Source organism: Talpa europaea (assembly GCF_964194135.1).
Source record: "Talpa europaea genome assembly, chromosome: 4".
Lineage (NCBI taxonomy): Eukaryota > Metazoa > Chordata > Mammalia > Eulipotyphla > Talpidae > Talpa > Talpa europaea.
The window spans coordinates 142,703,716-142,727,495 of NC_140070.1; the positions used below are offsets into that span (position 1 = coordinate 142,703,716).

At 53.8% G+C, this 23,780-nt stretch overlaps 1 protein-coding gene across 2 annotated transcripts in view; it reads right to left on the reverse strand.

The window, feature by feature from the left end:
• HLCS (holocarboxylase synthetase) overlaps positions 1-23,780 on the reverse strand; it is a gene marked incomplete at both ends in the record, with an annotated part of 133,744 nt that overhangs the window by 4,356 nt on the left and 105,608 nt on the right. For both annotated transcript variants that reach the window (XM_084232279.1, XM_084232278.1), the window contains 3 exons: positions 634-748; positions 3,919-4,079; positions 5,610-5,677. In XM_084232279.1, coding sequence (XP_084088405.1) covers positions 634-748; positions 3,919-4,079; positions 5,610-5,677 — 344 coding nt within the window. The remainder of the gene's footprint in view (positions 1-633; positions 749-3,918; positions 4,080-5,609; positions 5,678-23,780) is intronic.

A 23,780-nucleotide genomic window follows, 5' to 3' on the forward strand; every position in this document is an offset into this window, starting at 1 on the left:
AAGAAAGGCAAATAGCTTCATTCTGGTGGAACAAAAACTCAAGAGTTTATGGCTTATAGCCCTGTTGGATACCAATTCAATTTCTATATAAACCAGAACTCTTAAACTAATATTTCTGAGTTACATTTTCTCTCGCTCTATATATACAGTATCCCAAATGCTATTTGAACTGTTCATAGCATCTTACTGTTTTTCTTAATTCTTTTTTTGAATAAAATATTTGTTATATATACATTCAAAAAAAAAATAAAAAAGTGACTTTTACATGTTTTCATCTTTTTCTGGGAAGATCAGCTGAAGAAGGCAAAAGCACCAGGAGGTCGACCCTGGAAGTTAGCTTTTTGTTTTCTTATGACAAAATGGTGCATTAGATGTGTAGTTTCACCACTTCTAACTCCACGAGGAACGGGAGTTTGGAAAACCATGAGAAAGAGCCATCTGATGGGTCACCAAGTCGGTGGTTTCCAGGCCAGCGCTAAATCCCTGGCCAGGTTTCAGGTAGTCTGACCTGTCGAGCAGACATGGAGGTTCAAAGAAAAAGTCACCTCACAGGATAACCCACCCCCGCAATGGAGCCAGGTGGAGAAAGTTTTCATTAATCTGAATCTGCTGGGAAAGGCTCTAAAGACTCACCGATAAGTATATAGAACGTCTCTCCCATGAGGGTTGAGTTGACCAGAACTCCGCCAAGCTTCATGAGGTCCCCGTAATAAATATCGTTGGGCCACTTCACTCGTAAGTTGATATCCTGGAGGAAAAGCTGTGTGTTAACCCAGGGACCCTGGGACCTGCGGCGGCCGGACACAGTGAGCCAGCAGAGGAGCCGGACGCTCCGGAAACCCAGGGCACCGGGCTTGTCCTCGTCGCTCAGGCCACTTCTTTGGGACGACCCCTTGGAACAAGTCCCTTTGGGATGAGGCCAGCGACCAGAGCCAGGTGGCATCTTCCCCGCATCCCCCCCGCCCCCCCCCCGCGTTCGCCGTTATCAAGAACACACAACAAGGATGCTCATATTCGTGAGTTCAATCCCCAACCCCGGTATCCGCTCCGCCAGGGAGCGCCCGGCGTGCTAGGGCAGCGGAGCGCGCTGCTCGGGGCTCCTTGTCCCATCGGCGGCCATGCTCCTCAGGAGGTCACCACTGTCACAGGAAACAGCACAATGTCTCCGGTGAAGGCAGCGAAGACACAGGGAGGAATCCCTCCTGCTGAGGCCTGGAGGAGCTGCCAACGGTTGGCTTGGGCCACAGAAATGGCCTTGTCCTGTGTCCACAGCCTCCCCACCCCGCGGGTCTCTGCCTGTGCCCCGGTCACTGTGGAAAGGCCCTGAGACGGGTCACCCCGACCCCATGTCTTGAGTGACTGTGACTCTGGGACACAGGCGGGGTCACACCTGGTCGCAGGTGGTCCCGGGCTCAGGCCGATGGCCTGGGGCGCGTGGAACAGGGGAGCCCATCCCACCTCCGTCTCCTTATACCAGACGTGAGGCTACTGTTCACCCCTTGTTAACAGAGGAGGACAGAGGTTCAAAGAGGCGTGTGCCCTGCCTGAGGCCACACCAGGGGCTGCCTTGATCCTCTGTTCTGGAGCTGCTGCCCAGAAAGGCCCTGGTCTCCCTCCAGCAGCCTCCTTCACCGCGGCCAGTCAGTGGGTCTTTGTCACTGGAAGCGTGGCTTCCCCAGCAGCGCATCCAGAGAGAGAAGCCGGGACCATAGGAGAACAAAAGCATAAACAGGAAGACATGGGGTGGTCGCCGTGACCCTAACTGAGAGGGAGTGTCCTATATTCTTTCTCTATGGAATAGGGGGTTCCCAATGGGGCTGGGGATAGCATTCCCCCACACACACACACACACTGGGAGACAGCGCTGGGTGTCACAGCTTGAGGGAGTCCTGCTGGCACCCAGTGGGTAGAGAACAGAGATGTTGCACCACATTGTAAAAAGCGCAGGACACGCCCCAAAGATGTGGGCGCCCAAGCATCAGGGGCAAGGGTGGGAGAGGGTGCTTAGGACATCTGCAAGGAGATCTGGTCTTGCTCCCTCTCACAATTCCGTTCTCTCTCTTCTCTCGCCTTCCAGTGCTTCACTCCCAGGCCCCACGCCGCCCCTGTCAAGGCCCAGCGACAGCACCCCCGGGGGGCCCACTTGTGTCTGGCCTGCCCTGCTCTCGGGCTACGGTCTGACCTCACATCTGCAGGACCCACATTACAGCTTATGGAACCCGGGGTCCCCATGCAGGTGAACAAGGACAGCTGCTCCAGGAGAGAAAGGCCAGGCGCTTATTTTTCACTGACTTGTTTGTTCGGACAGCTGCAAGGGCCCCCCGCGCCCGCAGGCGCCCCACTCCACTCTGGGGGTGAGGCCCGCCCAGCCTCCAGGTTGCTGGCCGCGGTGCAGGAGACACAGCAGGAGCACGATCACTCGGCTTCAGTCACCCTCGGAGATGCCGTAAGAGGCCTTAGACATTTCGGGTGGCGGGGTGTTTCTGGGGAGGGCATTTTGTAGCCGGAGGGTCAGGAAACAGCGTTTGAGTTGGGCCCCCAGTTAGATCGAGAGGTGGTGGCCATGTGGGGTTCTAGAAGGAACGGTGAGCATCCAGGGAGCTGCCTCCATCCAGGGCATGATTTGTGTGCTGACAGGGACACCTGGCCAGGGACAGGCTGGCCACTAGTGAAGGACGGAGGACAAGCAAACTCTCTGTGACCCTGGCCCATTTCAAGCGCCCTGAAGCTGTCCTGGACAAGGGGATCGAGCTGTGTTCAAAACAAACCCGAAGCCAACCGAGAGATGAGGCTGAGCCAGAAGATGCAGAAACCGGAGAGCTGCTGGGAGCACCTCGAGGAGGATGAGACACCCCCCGCATGCCCAGGGACGCCGGGCACACAGCAGGCCGACAACACTATGTTAACAAGTGAGCTCACAAGGTCAAAACCAAAGCCACAAGAAGCTAAACAGGCTAATTTCTAAGGCTCAATTTACTGATTTTTCTAAGACTGATTAACCTGTTGCCACGGTTAAAAATACTTGTCCCCACGAGGGAGCTTTCTACTAGGGGAGACAGCTCAGGGCAGCAGGCTGGTCTGTGAAGGTCAGAGAAGGTCAGAGGAGCCAAGCCCCCCAGACGAAGCAAGGGAGCGGACTGGTGCTGGGGTTCAGTGTGGTGGGGCGGGGAGACGTAACCAGAGACACGCACACTGTCCTAGTCCCTGGCTGTGAGGCCCTGGCTGGAGCCATGGGGTCGAGGAACCTCCCCTGCTGTCAGGCCATCTTGGGGGGGTCAAGATCTTAGCTTCCTGCTTCAGGAGTTAAGACAATAGATGTTCTAGCCCAGCATAAGAGCCATATGTGGGAGGGAGGCTGGCAGGGACCCCTTTTTATATCCACGTGAAATCCTTCCAGGAAGGTCAAGGATGGGGAGGGGGTGAGCCTGGGTAAGGAAGCCAAGCTAACCGTCTCCATAACTGGCCACAGCACCTCCAGGACCTAGGAGGCAGGCACCCTAAGCCGGGGAGTGGGGGGGGGGCGGGGAGGAGCAGTCCCAAATACCCAGACGTTGAACCCCAGTGATTGCAGAGCAAGGACTCTCCAGCACGGACCACAGCACACCGAGGGGGGCCTGTGGAGGTGCTCAGGCCTGCACAAGGAGCCTTCTCCCCAGAAATCACAGCCAGCCTGCTCCTGGCTCTGAAGCCCGGCGCACCAGTCATGCAGACAGGCTCCCCGCGCAGGGTGTCTGGGCAACAGGCCGGCAACACAGGCAGGAATTCTGGGCACAACATGGTCCGGCCTGGTTCCCCACGCAGCTGAAGCCCTTAGGCGCCTCCACAGCTCTGGGAGCGCTCCGCAGCTGCAGGGGCCGGCTGGGACGCATCCCCAGCCACCAAGCCAACGCCCCCAAGAGCTGTCGCCAAACTACATACCTGGTACCCAGGGAGGGACCGCACTGCCTCCACCACGGCCAGGGACATCAGGTGCTGCACGAACGGGATCCTCTGCCCCAGCGGGGACCTCAGGGGGATGGAGACCAGCAGCGTGGTGACAGCAGACCCCAGGGGGCTCAGCCAAGCATTCCGTCCCCGGCCTGGAACACAGGCCCCCGTGAGGGAACGGCCACTTCGTCGCACAGACTGGCAGACCTGCCCGTGGTGCCCCATGACCCAGGGTCCCCTCTGAACAAGCCTGTGCTGATGCAGGCCCCAGCTGTCCCGGGGTTCATTCCCCAAGTTCCCGGTCATCGGCCTGGGTCTGCCCCGGGGAGCACGTCGTGTGTACGAGGCTCATGGTCTTGGCGTGCCTGACGTCCCTGCCAGGTGGGGACGCAGCAGTGGGGACCTCAGCCTGCATGCACCCTGGCCCCGAGAGGTCCTGGCGGCCCCGCCTGGGAGTCCAGAGCAGCCTCAGACATGTGAGCTGGGGGGGCCTGGGAGCCCAACGGGGTGGGGGCGCTTGCTGTTTTTTCAAAAGCCGAATTTAAAAAGTGATCCCTGATATTAACTCTTTGAGTTGTTACTTTTCTTAAAACAGCAGGAAAATTGGGCCTCCCCGGTGGTGCAGCGGTTGAGCACTGGGCTGCAAAGCTGCCCACAGGCTCTGCAGCGCCAGTTCGATCCCCGGCTGCTCCCCGGCCACCGGAGGAGGGTCCCACATGGCGCGCAGACCTCTCCTGCCGCCCGCTGCTCCCCTCAGCAGTGTATCTCGTCAGTCTGCCTGCTCTGCTCCCCGCTCTGGCTCTGGTGAATTCTCTCACCCTCCCGCGCTTCTGACTGTACCCAGTGCTTGTATAAATAAATAATAAAATAAATCTTAAAAAAAGAAAAAAACCAGCAGGAAAATTAAGTCATAAGGATGGGCGGGTCAGAAGCTCCAGCCCTCCGTGGCCTTTCTTTCACCGCCCTGTTAGAATGAATTTTTCTCTCACTGAGTTATCTTCAAAATACACGTTTAAAAGGCAGAAGTGGAAACTGGGCTTTTTCTTTCTTTTTTTTCCATTCTGAGGCGGGCATATGGAAGCACGCTGGTGATTGGGTTGGGGGGGAGCCTCCTGCTGGGCACATGCTCAGGGGCCCCCCTGCCCACACCCCAAGTAGACTCTGGGAGAATGCAGCGGTCTCTGGGGGTCGGCAGGTGGTGGGCGCTGCAAGCAGCCCTCTGCCTCTGGCCACCTTGTTAAGGGGCGCTGGTGGAGAGCCCAACGGGGTGGGGGCTGGCAGACAAAAGACCCCACCCCGGCCCCGCCATGTGACTCTCTGTCTACACAGAGGAACATTGCAGGGAAACCGGGGGTGGGGGCGGGGAATCCTGACAGCACAGTATGGGTCACACACAGCAGCGCCTGGACTCTCTGAGGGCAGAGAGGATGGGACAGGCGTGGGGGGAGGCTCAGCTCCGGCTCTGATGTCAGCAGAGAAAGAACACCCCGATCTGCAGAACGCTTTCCTTCTGCTGAGGTGCCGCTAGGGTGACTTCCCTCCCTCACCTCCACCTCATGGGGTGAAAAGGGACCGCACCGGGCAGTTGACTCCCCTTCAGTGGGCGCCTTCCATGGGCCCCGACTGCCATGGGCCCAGATTTGAGAAAACAAAACCCGAAAAAGCCCCCGCAGGTGACTGACCTCTGCCCTGCGTCTGGCGGCCAGCGATGGCGATGAGGCCCATGTCCTGCGGCATCTTGAACATCAACCTGCAAAGGCGGGAAGAGTGGTCAGCCGGATGGGGGGGACGGGAGACCCCTGGCTGGGACCCTGTGAGCCTGTGGACCCCCGCGAGGCTGGCTGCTCCCAGGCACGCCACCCCCTCTGCAGTGGGGCCACAGCGAAGGGGCCCAGAAGACACGATTTCCTGCGGGAAAGGCCGGGGTGCGGGCCATGTGCCTCCGTCTGCTGGGCTGTGGACGGCCAGGTGCGAGGAGACACCCCAGGAACCTGTCACGTCTCCCCGCGTGTCCCGTCGCCAGTGACAACCAGCAATCCCTGACATTTGTTTCTACTTACCGTGCGTTTCTGTCCGAACGTCATCGGAACAGAAGTTTCTGATTATTCAGAAAACCAATATGGTGGCGATAGAGCCGTTTAAAAGATCCACTGTCCCCTGAGAACTAATTAGGGTTTAACTGCAGTAAATAAATCCACACCTTCTGAGAACTCGGGAGCACCTTGGCTCCCGTTAGGCTCGAGTCCGGCTTTTAAAACGGTTTCATTGAAAAGAATACAAACTTCCCTTTGGGGGGCAGGGAGGAAAGGGCGCTGCATCTCCACCGTGCCCTCAACGCAACTGCTTTTTTCTCTTCACTGAGCATTTCCTCCCAGCTACCTTCCCCGGATTCCAACTGGGCCTGAGGACGGGCTTTCCCACAGCGGGTTTAGGAAACAGACCTTCAGGTTGCCCGTGTGTCGCTGCGGGGCCTAGGGAAAGCCCCTGCAGGAGGAGAGGAGGGGAGGGGTGTGGCGGAGACAGGCTGTCCTAGGACCCTCAAGTCCCCAGGAAGAGCTTGCAGGGCTCTGCGGCACGGGGCTGGGGCCGAGGGGCGCTTCACCCCCTCCCCTGGGCTCAGAAGCCGGTGGGACCTGGCAGACGGTGAGAGAAGAAAATGATTCAGAGCGCATGGTGTTTTTCCACACCACTGGCTGTGGCGGGGTAGGGGGGGCGCACCGGGCATGAAGGGCTCCCCAAGTCTAGGCCCCACCACGGCGCAGGGGCTGTGCTGGTCGGTGGGGCGGGGCACCCCCACACGCATTGCTCTGAGACCCCATGAGTAAGCACTGAGCTCGACGGCCCGTCCACCACGGCTCCAAGAAGCCCCCTTTGCTTGTGCTGCAAAGGCAGAAAGTCCTGGGAAGGAATGTCTTCCAGGCAAGGGGGTAACGCTGTCTTCTGGAACCTTCCCCATGGCTCCTAAGGTCAGGGTGGGGTGACCGGGGTTCCTGACGGCAGGGGTGTGAGCAGATCAGATGCTCCCCCGATGGTGGGATCAGGATATTCTAGACATAAACATACGGATGGCACATTGGTGAGTGTCACCAGCCATGGTGATGGGAGCGGGGGAGGAAGGGGCGCTGGGAAACCACACACAGACGTCCAGAACAAAGAAATGATGTGGGACACAGGCAGGACCCTGCTGGAGCTTTGGCAGCAGTGAGCAGGGCACGCCGCTGAGAAGCCTGGAGGCCCAGCGGAAAATCTGCGAGGAGGGAGACGCTGCGGAAGGAGGTAACGCTTACTTTGAGACAACTGGAGGCCGCCAGATTTATTTGTGCGACCTGAGATAACTCTGGGGGCCAGACCACACGGCTCTGGGTGGACAAAGCAGCATTTATGAGCTCTGTCCATTTTGCATTTCTGAAAACACAGTGGATGGCGTTTGCTTCAGCAGAAAGGCAGCTCCCTAAAGGCATTTCCATCCCAAGCGGACATTCTCCCCAAAGGAAATGGGGGAATCTCAGGGGAACTGAATGACCACCCCCACCCCCCACTTCTGGACATTTTCTTTCCTCTTTGGCAAAGGCTGCAGAGGTTTCTGTGGTGGCGGCTCAGCTCACTCCCTTTGCACCGACGGGACATGCGAGCGAACATGCAGTTGTTCTGCGCCGCTCCGGAGCCTCGTCAGGGCCCGGCCTGACCACTCTGCTGACCAAGGCCATCACATTTCGTGCAGTCACTGGAACAAAGCTCAGTGGTGGGCTAATGTACAGACTAGCCCGTATCAACTATCGCCAATTCTGAATGGTGAAAAACTTAAATTCAGACCCAATCTTTGGGGATTCGAACTTAAGGAAACGGCTCACACTCACCAGAGTTCTACAGAGGCAGATCTGAGGTAACCTGGGCGTTCAGGTTAGGAATGGTTAAGGGGAACGTGGTGATGGAGCAGGTGGAGAAACCTATAGTCATTACAGCTGGCGGCAGGGAGACGCAGCAGCTGCAGAGAGGACGTGCCGGGGACAGAAGGTCAGATTAAAGAGCAGGACCCCAAGCCTCACGTGCGTTGGAATAAAAGTATATGTAGATATGTACAAAAATACATGTATGTATAGTTGGAATTACTATGTAAAATTCACAGAAGAGGGAGAGATGGAGATTTGATGAAACAATAATGATGGGTGTGTAAGGATGATTTCTTTTTCTTCATTTAAATTTTCTTTTAAGATGGTCGGTTACTTGACTTATTCTGAAAATTTATTCTGAAAACTTGGGGGAGGGCCTCCCCGGTGGCGCAGCGGGTTGAGTGCAGCGCTGTGAAGCTGTCCGCAGCCTCTCAGCACGGGTTCGATTCCCGGCTGGCCAGGGAGATGCCCACAGGGCGCAGCAGACCTCTCCTGTCTTGCCCGCTGATCCCCTCAGCAGTGCTTTTGGTCTGTCTGCCTTTTCTTTTCCTTGCTCTGTCTCTGGTGAGTCCTCTCAACCTCCCACGCTTCTGGCCTGTACCCCAGCTCTTGTATAAATGAATAAATCTTAAAAAAAAAAAAAAACCTTGGGGGAGGGGAATACGGTTTTTATGTTCAGAGATGATATTTTTATAATTAACAAACACTTCTAAGAACAGCACTAAAAATTTACCTGAAAAATAGACAAGACAATCACAGCTATTGCAGTAGCCACTTCATAATGAGCACTTTGATAGACTTAATGGGCTGAAATTCTTAAAACTAATCATATATAGCAATGAGAGCTGTAGCAATGTTTTTACCTTCTGACCCGGGGACTGTGTTTCCAGGAATAAATCCTAAAGCCAAACCAGAAACAAAACAATTCAGGAAACTACTCCTCTGCATGACAGTGTGAAAAATCAGAAACCACACACAAGGCTGGTGACAAAATATGTAGATAGAAAAGGCCCCTGGCCTCTTAAAATGCATTTGCTAACTATGCACGTTTGACGGCCCTGGGGGTTATGTGTTTATGAAGTCTATCCCCAAAGAGCCAAATCACAATGGGGTCTGAACATATCCTCGAGGACCGGAGAGAGAGTCCTGTGAGACTGGAAAACACGAACCACCACCCAGGACCACGGTGCTCGCCCTGCCTTGACCGTCCAGGCAGCTGCTTCCCCTTTACTCGGTACATTCCGCCTCAGACAAGCCCAGTTCACACAATCCACATAAAAGCCGCGTCTTCACCTCAGAGGCAAGGGGCTGCCGAGACATCTGGACCCCCAGCAACATGAAGGTAATGAATTCCTTCCCCTAGAAAGGGAGCCCCCCCCTCCCCAGGGGCCCTCCACAGGTCCCTTCCCCGCTGCACCCTTGTCGCTTCCGGCTAACCACAGGAAGAACCCGGGGCCTGCCAGTTGGCCTCCAACCACTGCTGCTTCCACGGCCCTGCGCCCTGGGGGGCACCCTTCCCCCTGCCCTCGCCCGGCGCCCGCTCAGGCGCTCCCCAGGGCCTTGCTCCACCGCCTGCCAGAGACCGCAGCGTGCCAGGCCTGCAGGGCCGGCGAGCTTAGCACCAGCTTAAGTCTTCACTCAGTGCGACAAGGGGCCCCTTTCTTTAACGCAGGGCTCTGCTCCACGATGTTCGGGTTTACAGCCCCCGCGAACGAAAGCTGGTTCAGAATCCAATTCTCTAACAGCTTCTCGTCCAAGTGGTGCTTTTCCAATCCCCCTTCCTCGAGCCCACTTTCTGCCCCTCTGTCGACCCTGGAGGCCGGAGTCTGCTGGCGGCGTGTGGTGCGGCACCTCCTTTCCATCCTGCTCTTACTGACTCATTATTTCAATTAGTCCTGTCATGGGTTCTCGAGGCTTCCTGGCGCACTGTCATGCCAACGGCAAGTGGTTTTCCTTCTTTTTCGGCCTGCGTGCTTTTCATTGACTTCTACTTGCAATGGCCGATGCGTGGAATATGAGGACACTGAAGGGGGTGGTGGGCATCCTGGCCTGGTCCTGGGAAACGCTCACAGGGCGTCCCCCGTAAGTAGACTCTAGCTTTAGGACCCATGGATCTTCCAATGGGCCCAGGCGGCGCAAAGGATCCCCTCAGTGGCTGGGCTCCGAAGACACCCCTATTCCCTTGTAGGGTCCTGTCACTGCTCTCCTCTCTGTCCCCTTTCCCGTCACCTCAGGTGGATTCTGTGGCCCTGAGGGACACTTCAAGAGGACACTTGCGTGTGCAGCGGGAATGAGCCACCTTTGCCGGGATTTCCCGACAATCCCTCTCTTGGTATCTGTCTTCTCCTGCCTTGTGCTGCCCCTTTCAAAGTGCTTCCCATTTGTTAATTTTTGAGAGTTTTTCCTGCCCTTTTATTTTGCCTGACATTTTAAAATCAATCTTCTATATATGTTTACATATGCTTTTCTATTTAAACTTTTTTTTTTAATCTAAAAAACATAGTACCATACCGCCAAAGGTGTCAGGAAACACGCTCAAATAAGGACAGGCTCTCCAGACCGCTCTGCCAACAAAATGCCAGTGGGTCTGAAGCCTGGGCTCACACACGCTGGGACGCTTCCCAGCTCCAGGACTTAAAGAACTTCTTTATTCCAGTAAATCAGCTTCCCTGTGAATACCATCAAAACCCTACGCTTTAATGAGTGAGGGAATATCAGAGGAAGGGGTGGAGAAGGAAGGGATTTGGACGAGTATGAAATTTAATTTAAAAACTATTATGAGAAGTTTAATTTCCCCCACCCCCAACCAAACACATAAATCTTTTCCAGGCCTTTTCTTTGTTTCTTTTTTCTTGAAAAATCTTTTAAAAATGACATCCCGAACCATCGAAACCAGTGACAGAGTAAGTCAGTGGGGTGGAGAGTTAATAACCGATATTTACTGGATTCCAGTGACTGGCAAGGCCGCGTCAGACACACGGGGGAAGGCGAGGGAGTCTTAGGCACAGCTGCATTCTCCCGAGCCGGGACCAGAGTGGGAGCAAAGACCCGGCTGCGGAAAGACAGTCAAACCAGGCCAGGTGGGTGACAGTAAGAGTGGGGGGATCGCTCACGCCGAGGGGAGGTGGGGTCGAGGCACCGCAAACCCTGGATTGCCTTGAAAGATGTGAACACACGTGGACAATAAGGTCAGCTTCATAATTAATCATTTCATCTACGAAGAGGGTAACATTTAGCCATATTTCAAAGGTGGGGCTTAGCAGGACTGAGAAGTATTGAAAAAGTCACAAGAATGAGGACCTGAGTTTTCAGTCCGTGATATGTGTGTGTGTGTGTGTGTACACTGGGGTGCATGCACACGTGTGCAAGTTGCCAGGGATACTCGCTTGCACTCCAAGTTCTGCTCTGACTCAGTTTTGGAAGCTCTTCCAAGTGCGACCCCTGGGGCCCAGGCGGGACGAGGCACCTCTCTAATCTTACCCAGAAAATGGCAATTAAGTGTCTACCTTTTGGGGACCATGGGCCCTTCCACCTCCAGTGCACTCAGCAGGCACAGGGTCCCTTGGGGTGAAGGGCTGCTGGCTCACGAATCCCCAGAAAACCCAGGTGAGGTGTTTTGCCTAGAGGAGTCACCTGCCTATGCCCAGCCCCAGCCTCCATGTAGAGACTTCTGGACCTGGCCCCTAACCTCAGGGGCCTGGTGAGAATAGATGATTCACCGCCTGGCACAATGCGGGCACTTGGCTGGGGGGCGCCTCCTCCCCAGCTGGCAGACACCAAGACGTGACGGAAGGCTCTCCTCTCGGGACAAGGCAGCCCCCATGTGCCAGGTCACTTCTCCCCTCCTCGCGGGGCTGTAAGGTGAAGAGTGGAGACGCGGGTAAATGCTCAGGTGCCACCTGGTCCCGAAGGCCTCCTGCTCACGCGCGCCCGCTCACCTGGGCCGGTGGCCAGGCAGAAGTCCCCAGGGAGCACACCTGAGGGGCACAGCCAAGCGACTGGGTTCCCTGCAACCAGGATGCTGATGAGAGCACGCCAGCCGAGGGGACCAGCAGGCTCCCCTGCAGGACGCGGCCTAACACACCTCCAGACCTGCTGCTCGATGCCACCAGCCAACGAGCCTCGCGGAGTCCAGGGCAGTGAATGGAGCTTAACACCCAGTGAACAGGGACTGCAAGCTGTACCCTCACAATCGCCCGCCAAGCCCCGTGTCATTGATGCCTCTGTGGTAAGTACTAAAATGCCAAGAGGAAGATGAAAGTGGCCGCGGTCAGAGGGTCAGCAAGGCGGGCGGGCGAGGGCAGCGTGTGCGCCGCATTACGGTGCGGACAATCATGTAAAGTGAGTGTGATTAAAGGGATCCTGAAGTCATAAAAACTCACAAAGAATTTTTTAGTGAGGACCAATGACTTCTTAGGCCAAGATGAGTAAGTGACATTGTCATGCTCCAGAACATGGGGGAGCCCCGAGAGCCTCTCCCATTTCCAATGCCTGGGGGCACACTCCATACGCTGGGGGCTCTTTGATTGCCAGTTGTTACAAAATAATAATAATTTTTTTTAATTTCAGGGGCGCATTCTTTGATGACGAAAGTTCTAGAGGCTAGGAGAGTCCCTCTAGTTAGCAATGAGACCCTCCCTCACCCCACGAGAAAAGGGACCACAGCCATCTGTTCCTGCCTCTTAAACCTCACCCACGTAGCTAACATGATGGGGGGCGGGGAATTACATGCAATTCTACTTCTTTCAAACATTTAGTTGACTAAGATTGGGCTGCAGTCTGACTCAGGACCTGAAAACTCAAGTGATTTAAACATGTCTCCTACAAGTGTGTTTGTGTCCATGAACAAAGGCAATTCCAATTATATGGAGAATCATAAATCCCAAATTAGTGGACTTAAGTTAGTGCTAAATCACTGTTTTCTTCACCGTGGTCATTTGTAAGAGCAATCGCACTAGTGTGGAAACCAGATGAACATGTAGTCATTTGCCTTCACGCTTCCCAGTTTTCCATATTTCCCATCCTTTTCAGATGCAGAGCTGAAAATTTTAGTCTACTATTAACTTTAACCTGCTTTTTCTATTGGCATGAACATTTGTCGGCGTTTAGTCCGCCTGTGGGTGAGTGATTTTCCATTCGTTTGCATAACAGAAAAGATTCATGCGGGTGAAAAGACAGCCATGCGCGGGGCTTGTCCAAACCAAGAAATACACGCGCCTTGCGGGGCCTTGGGTGACACTAAAAAAATCCTCAATTATAAAAAATTTCAAACACGCACCAAGCAGAGCCTTGTAGGCAGCCCTCCCCCCAGCCCCCCCATCAGCGTCAACAAGTCCTGTCCCGCGCAGCCTGAATGACGGCCCCTGCCCGGCCCCGCCCCGTGCCCACCCAGCCGTCTGCCCAGCAGCCGGGGGCCTCAGCAAGGCAGCTTTTAGCATTTTCGAGAAGCAGCACAGCCAACTGCCAAGTTCCTGCTAGGTCGGCCAAGAGGTATGAACCAAAAATGAAAAAACATGAAGGATTTGTTTTTTAAAAGTAATACATCAAACATAAAAAGAGCTCTTTTGTACGAATTCTCGGAGTGGGAGGCGGGGAGGAGAAAATCATTCTCCCTCGCGGGAGGAAGCAGCTTGACCTCACCTGCGCCTTTTCACTCACGGTGTGGATTTTTCTCACCCCATTAAATGTAACCCACTCTGGGTGGGTTTGTGCCATATGAGAGGAAAAGGAGTGAGGGGGAGCACGCCGAGGGCCGGGCTGGGCTGAAAGCAGTTCTGGGCGCCCTGGGCGGTGGGGGGCAAGGTTGCCTGAGGGGGAGCCCTGGGCCACGTGCCCAGGGCCTGGCGGCCATGTGGACTGAATGGCTCAGAGGGTGGCTTTGCTAGAGGGACAGAGACTACATCTCTGCGGCTTCAGAAACCTTGCAGGGGATTCTCCCAAAATACATTTTTGCAAGGAGAAAAGGAAAATGGAAAAGAACAGAAACCAGACGAGGATGGGGTGTCGTCTCACCACTTAAAAGGAGGGGGCCGGCGAGGGCGGCTGGGGTGGGTGCCACTGCGAACCCCAGAGGGAAGCAGCAGGCAGATGGGGAGTCCCAGCAGGCGGACCAGGCAGCCCCGGGGGCACGTGAGCCAGAGAAGCCCGCGCCCAGGACGGGCCCAGTGCAGGAAAAGACCAGCTGGGCACTGGCTCTCTAAATCCCTGCCCCATTAGCCCTGTGCCAGCAGGAAGCTCTCAGGGGAGCAGCTTAAATCACCTGGTGGCGCTCAGCAGGCGGCCGGTGCTCACCCCTGGGGACAGGCAGCCCTTTCTCTGGTAACACGCAGGAGGAGCTTGCCCCTCACAGCTCTCTCACTCCCGCGGAGCCTTAGCAAGCTGCAGCCACTCCACAGTTTTCCGTGGTAGAAATGGCCCTTCGGTGTGATGCAAACTGAGGAGAACCGCCATCTGCGGCTTCTGTCATGTCAGCCCTGCAGCAGCTCCTGCTGGGGACGGGGCCCAGCTGGGGATGGCGGCTGCCTGCCCCGACTGCAGATGCAGCAGCTGGGAGAGCAGGCCTTGGAGGAAGCCGAGGAATGTTCCAGGCATGGCAGCAGCAGCGCCATGGCCCTGAGCGACCAGGGTGTCTGGGTGCATTGTGGGGTGGGTGGGGGTTTTAGGAATGTAGGTTGGGGGCAGCTTTAGGACTCTGAAGGTCTGGATTCTGGGGCTTACGCTGAGCTAAGACGCAATGCCCAGCCCTTGCATGCTGAGGGGCAATGCCCCCTGAAGCTGCATTTTCACAGGCATCACCTGGCTGCCATGTAAACAGCTGGGGTGGGTAGAGATCTAGGGACCAAATGGGAGGCCCCAGCGAGAGAGCGCCGCCCCAGGAAAGTGGGAGTGCCAAAAGTGTCCAGAAACTGGGGATGGGGCACATTTAGACAGTTTCAAAGGGGTATGAGCAGGGTTTGATGACAACGTGGGCTCCTGAGAGAAAGACGGCAAAGACAATTCCGAGTAAAGACAGAAGCGCATTTACTGGAGGGAAGAAGCAGGAGCTAAGCAGGTGGGGTGAGGCGCTGGGCAAGTGGGAGGTGCTTGTGGGACACCCCAGTTAATCTAAGGAACGGTGGGGAGTTGAAGGGAGAGGCCTGGGTGCAGCTGTCCATGGGAGAACATGACGGTGGATGTGGTTCTTGCAGCCGCGGGGCCGGGCAAGGTCAGCGAGGGAAGGGCACTCTGGGGAGGTGCTGAGTCACTTGACTTTGCTCCTGGCGAAGACCCTAGGTTCAGAAGTCAGATCCCCGCACCCTGACGCTGCCTTGGAAACATGGAAGGGGACTGGCCCTGCTGTCACACTGTCACACCTGAGCTGCAAACCCGGGAGTGGACGATGGCAATATGCATCTTGCAGAGCACTGTTGCCCCGGGACATCAATCACCAAAGTGGATTTCATAGTTTCCAGGCCACACACACTGCCTGGGACAGGTGGGTACTCTACACGTAGGTGAAGAATGAATGATTATGTATATTTCTAACTGAAAATAGAGAATTTTGGACTGCGACTCCTTTACACTTCAACAAATATGCCAAATTACTACCCCGTAGGAGATAAATGCCTGAAAGTCCCAGGTGGCCCAGCCCTCCCCTGCTGCCTTAGGGATGACTCTGAAAGAGTTCTCTCTCCCTTCTGGAAGAGAGGCGGTCAAGGCTGTGGCCACTTCTTTGTCCTCCCTGTGCTGAGCAAATGTCCAATAAATCTCAATGAGTGTTGAACGAATGAGGAAATAAATATTCATTAAAAATTAACTGGACAGTTAATTTAGGTCACTCACTGGAAAAAAGAAAAACAGTGAAACCAGAAAAGTATCTTTTTAATTTAAAAGGTTAGCGAAGGACATGATTTAAAAAAAATACGTTGGTGGCTTAGTAAACCAAGCACAACTGGGTTGTTAAAAACAGCTGCCATTTGTAACTTTGAAAACATCCTATGAGACATTCCCCAAATTAGAAATGACCCAAAGCTGCCTGTGTTCCTGATTCTAGCGTAATATCAATTCCAAGTCAGCAAGCAAACAAAAACAGGCTCTCTTCACTTATAAACATAGATAGGACGATGGAGATGAAATACTGGCTAACTGGATTTAGTGGTGCAGCTCATACACGATGCATTATGACCAAGTAGTGCTTATCCTAGAAATGCAAGGATGGTTTGACATCAGGAAAACGTGTTCGGGCCATGTATCACGTGAGCGGGGCAATTATCTCCATCCATGCAGCAAAGCCGTGGTGTCAAGTGGCTTTAGGTCAGTTCTTCAAATGGCTCACATGGTACATTTCCTGAGTTTACCAATTTCTCTGATTCCCCAAAGCATATTTCTGTTTACTATTGAACAGTTAGCGCAATCTATAGCAGTTGCACAGACAGGGCCTACCTACTAGAGCCGTGGAGAACCAGGACTCGGATAATTGAGGACACTAGAAAATAAAAAGGCCAGCACTCTTCAAAAAGGGACAAACCATTTTCAAGCATTATTTTATTCCCTCAATCTCCCCCCAGAACTCATCAAACCAACTGTGGTCACTCACAAGGAGGAAGAGAAACTCGCACTGTCTCAGGAACAGGGGAAAAAAGTAGCCTTGTATCCCCAGACGGTCACTGCAGCGAAACCAACAAGCTTAATTGCAGAGAGGTGAGTTCTGATCATGATTTCTCTTAACCCGCTTCCTACCAAAGACGGTATTGTGTGCTACTGTCTAAAATCTTCCAATCCACCATTGAAACAGACAAATCTTCAGCACTTGGATAGAGTGAAAATGTCAGAAATCAGCATTGATTTCATGTCCATGCTTGTCCAACATGTTATAGGTATTACTAGAATTCTTTTCTCGCTCTCTTTTTTTTTTTTTTTTTTTTGGCCTGGCATTTTTGTTTCTATAAATGGGGGGAGGGTTGGAGGACAAACTAATACTAATCAGAGTGCTGCATACTATTAAGAGACAATTCCTGTATTAAAAAGCTCTATTTTAATACCTACGCAAGAATGTTGAGGATTTCCCATTTGATCTATTAAAAGAGGTGTTAAATGCATCCACATTCATTCCTGGTGTGCATTTCATCCCTTTCTCAATGCAAAATGGAGTCAAAGCCTGAATGAGCAGGCAAGGGACAGCTGGTGTACAGGGGGGCCTGCGATCTGAAGTCTCATCCTGCAAGGCTGCCTCCATTCTTTCCTAATTCTGTGCGCTTGTGTTTACTTCTCAATGCTTTATGAGCACTCACTATGCAACACTACTGGAGGGACCACAAAATACACCTGTAAACAAAGCAACTTACATCCTCTCAGGAGGAGGCCAATACTAAACAAACAGGCAAATATATATCAGGTAAGGGGCCAGGAAGACATCTGGGAGAGGATGGTCCCGACAGGGGAAGAGCAAGATTTGAGGAAGGGAGTGTGCTCACCACATCTGAGGTCCTACACATGTGGATGTGCCTGTGTTTTTCTGTGAGGGAGGAGGGGGCCGATAGTGTCAGCCCCAGGCAGGTAAGAATCGTGAATTTTTCACTTAGCAGAATATTTCTAAGATCCACCCATGTGCTCATGTGTATGCACATTCTTTTACATTGCTGAGTAGTATTCCAGTAGTGTGAAGATCATTTGCCCATTGTTGAACAGGTACGAGGTTCCCAGTTTGGGGATATGATGAATAAAACTGCTGTGAACATCAGCACAGGTCTTAGTACGGACATCTGTTTTCATGTATCCTGGATAACTCCCTAGAGGAGCATTGCTGGTTGTAGACTCTATATTTAGTTTCATGAGCCATGCCAGTATGTGTGCCTGTATCATTTTGCATTCCCGCAAGCAATGGGAACATGTGTATTGCCGGTTGTTAACTCACCCCAACTGATGGATGCAGAATGAAGGCCGATGACGTTTATCTGACATTTCCCTAAAAACTAGTAATACTGAGCATCTTCCCATCTTTGCTGAAATTCACGTTTTCTTTGGTGAAGGGTCTTTTTTAAATCTTTGGCCTTCTTTTGCATCGGGCTGTCTTAATATTGAGTTGTAAGGTTCCTTACATTTGCTGGCTACAAGCCCTGTCACATAAATGTTTAGCAAATATTATGTCCCAGTCTGGGGCTTGCGCCTTCTATTTTAACTGTCTCTTATAAAGAATACAAGGGCTTTTAAGTAAACTAAGTCCATCTGAATGACTTTGTTCTTTTACAATTCAAACTTTTTGTGTCTTGTTTAAGACACAAAACATTAGTATTAAACTCTTGTTTAATACTAATTAAACAAGAGTTCCAGAGTTATGAAGGTCAGCAGGCTGGAAGGTTTTCTCCTATATTTTCTTCCAGAAGTTCGATAGTCTGAGCACTCATATTGAGGTCTATGATCCATTTCAAGTTAATTTTTCCAAATGATTTCAATAAAGACTGAGGTTTGATTTCCTTGCAATATAGAAATCCAGATGTTTGTGCACCATTCACTGAAACAAATATCTTTTCCCCGTTGAATGACCTGGGCACCTTCATCAGAAAAATCAGTTGTCCGTATAACTTGAGTTCATGTCTGCAGTCTGCTCTACTCCATTGATCGGAACCTCTATCCTTACACCACGAGACACTATCTTGATTACCAGAGCAAGTTAATTCTAAGTTGCCTCTTAAATATGCAAACCTTAGATACCTAAATGTACTTGTATATACAGTCAGCAAATCATTGTGACACTTGGAAGATGGGGTAGAGATAGGAGATGTCATTTTGGAAACCACCTGTTTACAGATGATGTTAATGCAGGTCGCGTGGGGGCCCCCCAAGTGTGAGCACGCCTACACTGTGCACACCATGACCACACTTTCAAAGGATAGGGAGGAGCCCGTGCTGTGCTGACCCGGCGGGGCACGTGGAATACACTCCTGGCACAGGGTGGCATACAGCAGGCACTCCATAACTCACACAACTTCAGGCGCAAACCTGTTACATGGAAGCCACCGGGAACACAAAGTTCTGCCCTGGCTGCACCCTCTTTCCCTTGGGTGGGAGTCCTGCCCCTGGGCTGTGAAGGCGGAAAGTGGGGTTGACGCGAAGATGATCGCAGGCCTGAAGCCTACTGACCCAAGGACACCTGCGGTGCTCTGGCTGCTCCTCCCAGGCAGCGCTCGCCCACCGGGAAGCTCCACTGCGGATGTGGGGATTGGGCATTGGGTGCACAAAACACGCAGGAAAGCTATTCGACTGGGCATCTTTACATAAGAAAATCAAACCACACACTGGCAAGTCGCTGCCAAGCCACAAACGCCCCCTGAATCACTACCTTGTTATTCATGCCCCAGAGACTGCCAATAGAGACAAATGTAATCTTTCAACCTGCAAGCCTGCTAGAAATTGATAATAGTAGATGCCTGCCCCATGACATTTTTGAAATCAGATTCCCGTTATTAGCTCCCCAGCTCAATTCATCAGTTCTGCACCCTATTCTAACAATGGGGATGGGCGTGTGATGATCTAGAAAAGGATTAAACAATTTTTTTGTCTCATAATTCAGTTTTAACAGGTATAAAAAGAATTGAAAGCAAAAATAACGCTGCAGTTCACAAGTTGATTGTGTCTGCAGATTTCCTAGCATCGACTATCTGATGAGCACTAATGGCAGTTAATCTCTTATTATTATTGTTGTTTGCAGAGTGAACTCACCCACTAACAAATCTGTTAACTTCCCTGGAAAGTCAAGATACAGACAAGAGCTTAGCAGTGGCCCAAGCGGGAGGCTGGCCGGGTGCTCTGTCCAGGTAGTGACCCTGGACAGGTGGCCTTGGGCCCTGAGGTTCATATTTCCCACACGCCCCCCAAGATGGCGACGGAAGGGGCAAGGGAGTGTGGGAGAAGACGTTTGCCTCAGGTCCCTGCTGACCGTGGCCGCCCTGCAGCCCGGCCCCGCAGAGGTGGAGTGACCAGGGGGAGGATGAAACGGCGCTGGGGCTCACGAGCACCTTCTCGGCCATCTTCTACACAAAAGATAACACCTGCCTGTATTCACCCACCTTTACGTGGCCTGTTTCAAAGGCGTCTGACTTATTCATCACTAGAAAAAAGTAAGATTTGCTGTGGTTCTTGCCATTTTCCAGATGAAGAAACTGAGGCATGGAGAAGCCACTTAGCATCCGAGCGGATGAGTGACACAGCAGGACCCGAGAGTTGCCCTCTGCATCCCCACCTCACACCCGGCCACCCAGCTGGCTGCGCTAGGTTTCGGGCACAGCGGTCCGTGACTGCGCAGACCACCCCAGCCCTGCGTGGCCTGTGCCCCCCAAGACCCCTGCACGGCTCACGAGGGGGTCGGCAGAGCCATCTGAGGGTTACGCACCTCTCTCTCTGGCAAGAGCAGCACAGAAATAATTCCAGGGATGCTTCCAAAATGAAGCTGGGTTACCATGGCAACAACCCCCAACTATGACCTCTAATTCTTATTTGGGAGGTCAAAGACATAAGTCTAGAAGCGGGTAATCTAATTAACTTGAAAATTAACCACGTGAAAAAGAACCCTGTGACACCAGATTCAAGTTCCTAACCCCAGGCCCTTAACTTGAGAGTGAACCCCACCAGCTGGTTGTCATGGCGACAGTGAGTGGGTGGCGCTGCAGAAGGTCAGCGCACACTGCTAGGCACCCAGAGTCAGGGTCCCGGGAGCCTGTCAGCACAGGCCTCCCCAGTAGGAAGCAGTGCAAGCGCCATCTTGGAGAGCACGTGGGCACCTCCTGGCCAGGAGGCGGGCAGAACTGTCCACGGCTCCCTTCCTGGGGTCCCCCGCCTGGAGCGCACCCCTCTCCGTGTCCAGGACAGAACACGTTTCCCTAACATTTAAAGTCACGGTTTCTCCTCTCAAAACAAGGAGGAATGTGCAGTGTTAAATCTGGATTCCAGAAGCCCTGGCACAGGACGAGTTTGTGTCCAGAAGTTTATTGCCAAGGTTCCAGCTTATGCCCACGAGGCCCGAGTGAGGTCCGGGCGCGGGCGGCCCGGCTCCAACGGGCTTGGCAGCGAGGCCCCGCGGTGACTGATGTGCTCCTCTATTTCAATTCTCCTCTCATAACATAATTCTACAAAATCATTTCCATGTTTCCAAAGCAAAAGTGGAAAGGGGGCAAAAAGCCAAGGCTGACGAGAAAAAGCCCGCGAGCAGGGGCCTCAGGAAGCCGTCGGTGGCTCAGCCGAGGTAATGGGCGATTTGGCCCGTCTCCCCGGGGACCCACGCCTGCCTGCTCGCAGACACTCGGCCCTGCCGGCGGCCCGCTGCAGACCATGAGCGCCTGGTGGGAGCAAATCCCTGCCGGGGGCAGTTTCCTCGCGCTCCACCACCAGAACGCCCCGTTACACAGAGACAGGCTCTGCGGCCCGCCAGGTGAATAAAGAGCGAAGCTTAAAATTTACAGTCACCTCTAAAAGGTGAAGCGTTTCCACCTTAAATGTGCTCGGGCCCCACCAGGTCTGCCCTCCACCCTCCCGGGCTGAGGCCCAGCTGCCTTCTGGGCAGTTTGTCCCTCGGGCCAGCCCCCAGGCTCCATGCAACACTCCCAGCAGGCGCTGCAAGTGCCACTCATCTCAACCCCCAGCAACACCCTGGGGCACAGGCTGGGGAGCGGCCCCCACTTTTGTGGGCTGTCTGAGCTCTAGAAGGAATCTGAGCCACGCGTGCTCATCAATCCAGTTACTCGTCTGGATCAGAGAAGGTGCCGGCTCACTCTGTCACCAGAGGCCGGGCTCGCCCAGGGTAGCGAGGGGTCTGCCCAGGGGCTCGAGGGGGCACTGGCCCAGAATGACCCATCTGGTCAGAGAAGTGACAAGACATGTCGGTGCTGAGCTGAGGCTGCGCCAGGTATGACCCTGCACTGTGACCTGCGGCCCCCTCCTGCCACATGCACCCTTCGCAGGTCCACGCTGTGCATGTCTCCGGCTGGCACTGGGGGTGGTGGTCTTTACTGCCTGTTTATTCCAGGTTGCCATAGTGGATGGTGGCATTCCGAAGTAAATGCAAAATATTGAACACCAGGTTTCAGAGAGCCCTATGCAACCAGAAGGAACCCCTCCCTTGGCTAGAGAACGAGGCAGCCCCAAGGGCCCCTCCTGGCAGGTGGGGATTTCACCCCAGATTTGCAGAAAGTCTGAGGGGTCACAATGCCTCCGATCCTAACGTCTAACAGCTCTGCCAGCCCGTCAGGCCAGGACTGGCATCTCCGTTTTGCAACTGAACAAACTGCACTCGGGCCTCAAAGCCACCAAGGCCTCTGCCTCCCACCCCCTCCCAGCTGTCCCATGTGCATCTCAGCCGCCAACAGGGCCCCAGGAGACTGTTGTAACATCAAAGAAAGCCACGCGGGTGGCCCGTGGGGAGACGGAAGCTGGCAAAGACAAAAGGATGCCTCCAAATTTCAGAGAGAAAAAAGCCCTGCTACCCTCACCCTCTGTCCAAAATCAAAGTGACGTCTGGGTCTCCCCTGGACGTGCCTGGGGTCCAGGCCTGCGCCCTCTCCCTCTTCCCAAGCCCCATGGATGCCTGCGGCTCTGTGTGGGCGGGAGGGCGGCAGGAAGGACATGACCAGCGCAGCCCCATGGCGGGTTAAGCAGCCTGATTGAATGTGGCTGCTAATTAAGGGCCCCTCTTGTCTGGCAGGACCACCGGGGTACCTTCTGCACTTGTTCATGACCGCAGCACCTCGCTCAGAAATTAACTCTTGATGAGTACAGACAGGGGCCCAGCTGGTCCTCCTGAGTCCTCCCAAGTAGATAAATGAAGTGTAATAAGAATGCGGCTGGCTGCCAAGGGAGGGGGGCTCTCCGTGACCTCGCGGTGAAATCCAGAGTCTGCTTTCACCTTGACTTAATTCTTGGCGCTGCGGAGACTTCATGCGCCAGGAACGGTGTGAACAGGCCGCCGGCCACCAGGACGGCACTGAGGAGTCCATCACCAAAGGTCCACCTGATCGAGGGTGAGCGAAAAGAACCAAGAGGCCGCGCAGGAGGCGCTAATTTCCAATTGGCAAATACTTTCACTAGGGCATGAGCTATTTTTCCCTGTGACGCTGCTTCCCAGGTCTGGGGACAGAGGTGGCTGCGCTTAGAGTTTGCAAATGGTCCATCGTTCCAGACAGGTTTAAAACACTGGCACTTATTTTCTGTCACTTATAGAGGGGATCATCCCCCAGGCTCTTTAAGAGGAAAATAGGGGTGACTCGTGGCCAGGCCTTCCAAATGCAGAAACAAGCTCGAAAGGCACATTCTGGTGCCCGCAGCAAAGCCGCAGCTGCAGCAGGACTAGAATCCGGGGATCTTGGTTTTTGAGTTCATGCGCGCAAACTCAGGGCGTTGCCCACTGTCTCATCTCGGCAAGTCCTGGAGTGGCGAGGGCGAGAAGGCAGGGGGCCAGGAGACTGGGCACGGACCCACCGACAAGTAGTCTGAGTGTGGCTCCGGGGCGGCCTCGTTGGTGCGTTGCGACAAAGGGACAAGAGGCCAGCTGCAAGCCACCGCTTTGGGCTCTGGGTCACAACCCGGCCACCTCTTTCCATGACTTGTCAAGGGAGCTGGGACATCGCTGAAGAAACAGGATGGGACAGCAACGGGCAGCTTGTGTCTCTTGCTAACCTAGCTGAAGCAGCGAACAAGCTGGCACCGGACGAAAGATGAAGCAGCGGACAGAAAAGGCCTTTGATGTCTTGGTGAAAATTGAAAAAATAAAAGGGTTCCATGAAGAAACTGCAACACTCTCCCAAAGACCAGAGGTAGGAAGGAGGGGTGGGCGGAGGAAGACAGTAACGTGCTTAATTGCTTAAGGGAGTGTGTTAGCGACCGATGGCTACAAAACCAGCCACCCCCCAGTTTGCAGCTGAAGAAGACAGTTATTATCTCAGTTTTTGGGAGCAGGACGCTGGGAGTGGCGAGGGGTCTCGACAGGTGTCAGCGGTA